Source organism: Primulina huaijiensis, chromosome 10 (genome assembly GCF_012295235.1).
Source record: "Primulina huaijiensis isolate GDHJ02 chromosome 10, ASM1229523v2, whole genome shotgun sequence".
NCBI classification, from domain to species: domain Eukaryota; kingdom Viridiplantae; phylum Streptophyta; class Magnoliopsida; order Lamiales; family Gesneriaceae; genus Primulina; species Primulina huaijiensis.
The window spans coordinates 482,277-487,019 of NC_133315.1; the positions used below are offsets into that span (position 1 = coordinate 482,277).

The window sequence follows — 4,743 nt, forward strand, 5'->3', positions numbered from 1 at the left end:
ACTAAAATGCGCTTAAAGCATACGCTGAAATACTTCTGATATTTCCTAATCATTGTTTTTATTTTTTAAACTTAATACTACACCAATAAATAGATAAATATATTTAATATCATTGTTTTTTTTTAACTTCGATTTGTTTTTTTTTTTTTTTAACTTCGATTAGTTTAGAACTTAACGCCAAACGATGCACTAAGATAAGAACGTAAAACTTATCTTTTTATATTTAGGGTGGTATACCGTATCGTATCCTAACGAAAATCCTATATCGTATACAATACCGAAAATTACGATATAAGAAAATTCATACCGATACTGTACCGACATATAACTAGCATACCGATTATACCGAAATTGTACAGTATATCGAGATTTCGGTATGGTATCAGTATATACCGTTTTATACCGAAAAAAACCTTACGTTTTAAAATTTTTATAAATTTATTGTTTTAAAATATTATATATTTTAAAATTTTTGTACATTTTTTCGGTATTTCGTTATATACCGAAAGTTTCAAATTCCATACCGTTATCGTACCGAAAAATGTGGTATCGTTACCATACCATACCGAAATCTTCGGTATACCGAAAATTCGGCAAAATCGGTATTTTTTCGGTATGATAATCTCGGTATACCGAAAATTCGGTAATTTTTCCCATCCCTATTTATACCAAATGATATATCAAGAATACTAGCACTACAACAAAAATGGCTTTCCGCAGCACGCGTATGGGCTTTTCGCAGCGCGCATTGCACGCTGTAAAGTTGTAAGAAGTTGAAAGTTCAAGATTATCCGTGGCGTACATGTGCACGCTGTTAATACTATTATTCACGGCGTGCATATGTACGCCGTTAACATAACTATCCGCGGCGTGCAATGTCCGCCGTAAATATTCTTTGAAAATCTAAAATTTAGCGACGGTTTTATCAAAAACCGTCGCTAAATAGTGACGGTTCATAACCGAAAACGCCATCACTAAATTAGCGACGTTTTTTGAACAGTCGTGCATTTAGCGACGGGTTTTTAGTAAAAATAAAAAAAAAACTTTTATAGTTCAATAAATTTTAAAAAAAACTATAATACAACTTTGATAACTAACACTTAAAAAAATCAATCAAAATTGAAACAAAAAAACGTACTTAAATCGAAACCAAAATCGTATAAGAGAGAAAATTTAAAGTGTTGTAAAGTAGTGTGGAGGAAAATGAAACGAAAATCGGATATTTATAGATAATTTGCGAATAATAGCGACGGTTGTCTTTTAAATCGTCGCTATTAGCGACGGTTAAAATAGAACTGTCGCACATAGCGACGGTTTTTTAATAAACTGTCGCTGATTTACTCTATTTGCGACGGTTTAAAAAAACTGTCGCTAATAGCGACTGTTTTTTAATAAACAGCCGCCGATCTACGATCGGCGACGGTGTGTATAAACCGTCGCAAATATTAAATTAGCGACGGTTTTAGTAACACCGTCGCTAATTTAAAAATTCGAACCCATTTTCTGTAGCGTGCTAATAATATGCGTGCCGTGAATAATATTATTGACGGCGTGCAATTAATGTACGCCGTTAATGTTTAAACACGATTTTTTTTAAAAAAAATATTTACTTTTAACAGCGCACATAAGCATGCACGCTGTTAATAATACTATTTACAGCGTGCCTTTATTGTGCGCTGCGAAAATTGCATAGGTTATCCGCAGTGTGCTTTTACTGCACGCCGTTAATAATACTATCCGCAGCGTGCTTTTACTGCACGTCATTATTTCTTTTAAGTGCAACACTATTAACAGCGCACGTATGGGTGCTCGCCGTGGAAAGTAGTATTCGCAGTGTGTTTTTAATGCACGCTGTTGATGAAGTGCTGCGGAAAATCATTTTTCTTGTAGTGTAGTTTTACCCGTCTTTGCTTCTACATTCAATTCAAGAAAATATTTTAGGCTTGGTAAATTTTATTTTAGTGATACAAAAAACATGTTTTCTGATATTTTGTGATGATCCCAAAAGATGCAGATATAATCCAAATTTCAATAACTTTTTCATACATAAATTTCATATCTTAGTTTTTAATCATTTAAACTTTAAGGTTTGGAAATTTTATTTTTAGTTATCTTTTTTAAAAATCAAATTTTAATAAAAGAAATCTAAGTCAAATTAACTGAAGTCATTTCAGGTGGTCAGCTGGATCAGAAACCAAAGTCGGATATTTTGTAAACATTTCGTAAATCTGGTTAAGATTGATATTTAAGTCTATTCTAAAAATTAACTCAAGAAATTTTTTTTTTCAAATTCATAAATTTAATCAAGTTGATGTGAGACATCTAAACAAATCATAAACTATATACCAAACAATAAAGTTAAGAGAGAAGAAATTAATATTTGAAAATTTTTTATAATTAACCTTTTTTCAATCTATGTTTAAAGTACTTTTATAATAAATTACGAAATAAATGTCATATATATGTATATCAGTTCAAATCATAAATCTTATTACTAGCTAGTAAATAAAAGCCAAGAATGTTGGTTCAAATTACAGAACTCCAAGAGAGACAAATAGCAAGTGATCAGCCATCTCCTCCGCCTTTGAAGGTGGTTGTCGCGGTGGGGCTGGAGGAATTCTACGGCATCGAAGATCGCCGACCGCTTGTAAGCGAGATTTCACAATCTTAAAACCTTTCGAAAGTATCATCATCATCCATGAAATCAATCGGAATCATAATATAAACTATATCCCTCACCCTCATCAGCACCACCCATCACCTCCTCCTCCTCTTCCTCCTCTGCCCTCATCGTCTCTGTGTCGAATTTGTTTTGCGCCACAGCTTCTTCTTCCATTAATTCACTAGGAGAGAAACTAGAACAAGAGGCAGGCGGCGAAGAAGTTAGTGGAGTAGTACCCATGGGAATCAAAGGTGTTTTGGTTCTATCGGTGGTGGCGACGATGGCGGCTGGAGAGAGCTTGTTACGGGTACTTCCAGAATGGGAGCTCCGGTGAGTTGGGCGTGGATGAGTGTGCCCGCCGGTGTAAGATACCACGAAAATGGTCGGGTCATTTGGGCTACGCTCCACTTGTTTCCTTGCCGCACAACCTTTTGATGTGCTACACCTATAGTAATTTCTGTTTGGAAATCTAAAAGTTAATTTTATTTTTCTAAATTTATTATTAAATATATAATTAGGAAATTGTAGCCATGCTTGTTTTACTTTTAAATTTGATAAATTATTTTTATATTTGAAAGGAAATATAATAGTATCATCTCAAATTTTATTTTTTCACTGTTTATTATCAAAATATCTAAATTTTTAATTTTTAACAATTATTTCCAATTCAAACAAAAATAATCAGATTATGTCATTTTCAATTATATACTTTCAGTTTTCCAAATTTAATATTTTAAATCATTTTTCTTTCATCAGGCAAAAATAATACTATTCTCTAATTCTCTTTTCCAGAATAATTTATTATCAAATTTTTCTAGATTTGTCTCAATAATTAATTTAAATTTATGTACATCCTATTACGTACTATATTGGAATATATTAATATCAATATGAATCATTAATATCAATCAATATATATTTTAAAATGTCTAGACAACAAAAATTAATTTTTTCTTTTTCGAAAATATAATCAAAGAGGCACTTCAAAATTTTATAAAACATTTTCAAAAATTTCATTTTTCTAGATTTGGAAAAGCAAGAAAAGAAGGCAAAAAGACGAAACCTGGGATATGGGGAGCCCTTAATTGGCTTTTGGCCGTATTTTCGCCACGCCCACGAATCAGCGGAGAGCTCTTCCTCTCTCATTTCACGAACCATTTTTATTTCCTGGTTTTTTCTGCCCCATTTTTGAATAATATTGGATTGAATTTTCTTATAAAAATACATGAGTTAAAAATGCAGAAATTCGAGGCAAATGTGTACCTTCTCCGAGGTCGATCAGACTGAGAACTTGCAGCCGGAAAACTGAGGGAAGAAGAACCAAAAACAGGATTCTTGAACTGCATATTTTCTTGCATTTGCATGTAGTTCATCTGAGGTGGCTGTTGAAGGCCCTGGGAATCATTTCCCGCCGGAAAAGAAACTGTATTAGCGGCGGTGGCAGCTGACGGTAATTGATCCGCGCAGAACTCCCGGTATATTTCATGCAAACCCTGAAACGGGTTGACCGTGTGGTCGTCTATAAGATCTGGGTTTTCCTCGTCATGCAAGAGCGGGGGAGAAGTAATAGGAGAGTGGTTGTTGGTGGTGTTGCTGGGGGCGGCGCAGCCTCGCACCACCGCATGCAAATCCCAGTCATCGTCCATCGGAATCAATACAATTAAAAAGATTTTCTGTGATTTCTATCTCTATAACTCATTGTTGATTTGATCACCTTTTCGGGCATATTATAGAAGGCACTGAAACTGGATTAAGGATGGGCGCTGACTTTTGAAGTCATTATTAAATATCATAAATATGATTGTAATACTCTCTTATATTTTTCTGATATTATATATACAAGCGACCAGACGACATACGCGTTGCGTGTATATAATAGAATTTATAAATATTATTTGTTGTTTATGTTCGTATAATATATTTTTATTTTTCAAATAATTGTTATAAATAGAATTTTCTAAGTTTAGATGATGGATAAATGCTTCAAAATGTGATTTATTTAGGGATATATTAGTTTTGAGGATTAATGTTGAGAAAGATTAATGACATGCATTAAACGTACTAATTGTTGTATCAATTTT

At 33.2% G+C, this 4,743-nt stretch overlaps 1 protein-coding gene across 1 annotated transcript; it reads right to left on the reverse strand.

Annotated features, from left to right (window-relative positions):
• Positions 1 to 2,446: 2,446 nt before the first annotated feature.
• LOC140986984 (WRKY transcription factor 22-like) lies at positions 2,447 to 4,431 on the reverse strand. Its single transcript, XM_073455406.1, has 3 exons — positions 3,926 to 4,431; positions 3,726 to 3,839; positions 2,447 to 3,119 (listed from the first exon to the last, which is right to left on the reverse strand). The coding sequence occupies exons 1-3, from the start codon at positions 4,306 to 4,308 to the stop codon at positions 2,705 to 2,707; spliced, it is 912 nt and encodes a 303-aa protein (XP_073311507.1). The 5' UTR covers positions 4,309 to 4,431; the 3' UTR covers positions 2,447 to 2,704.
• Between the last annotated feature and the right edge of the window lie 312 nt (positions 4,432 to 4,743).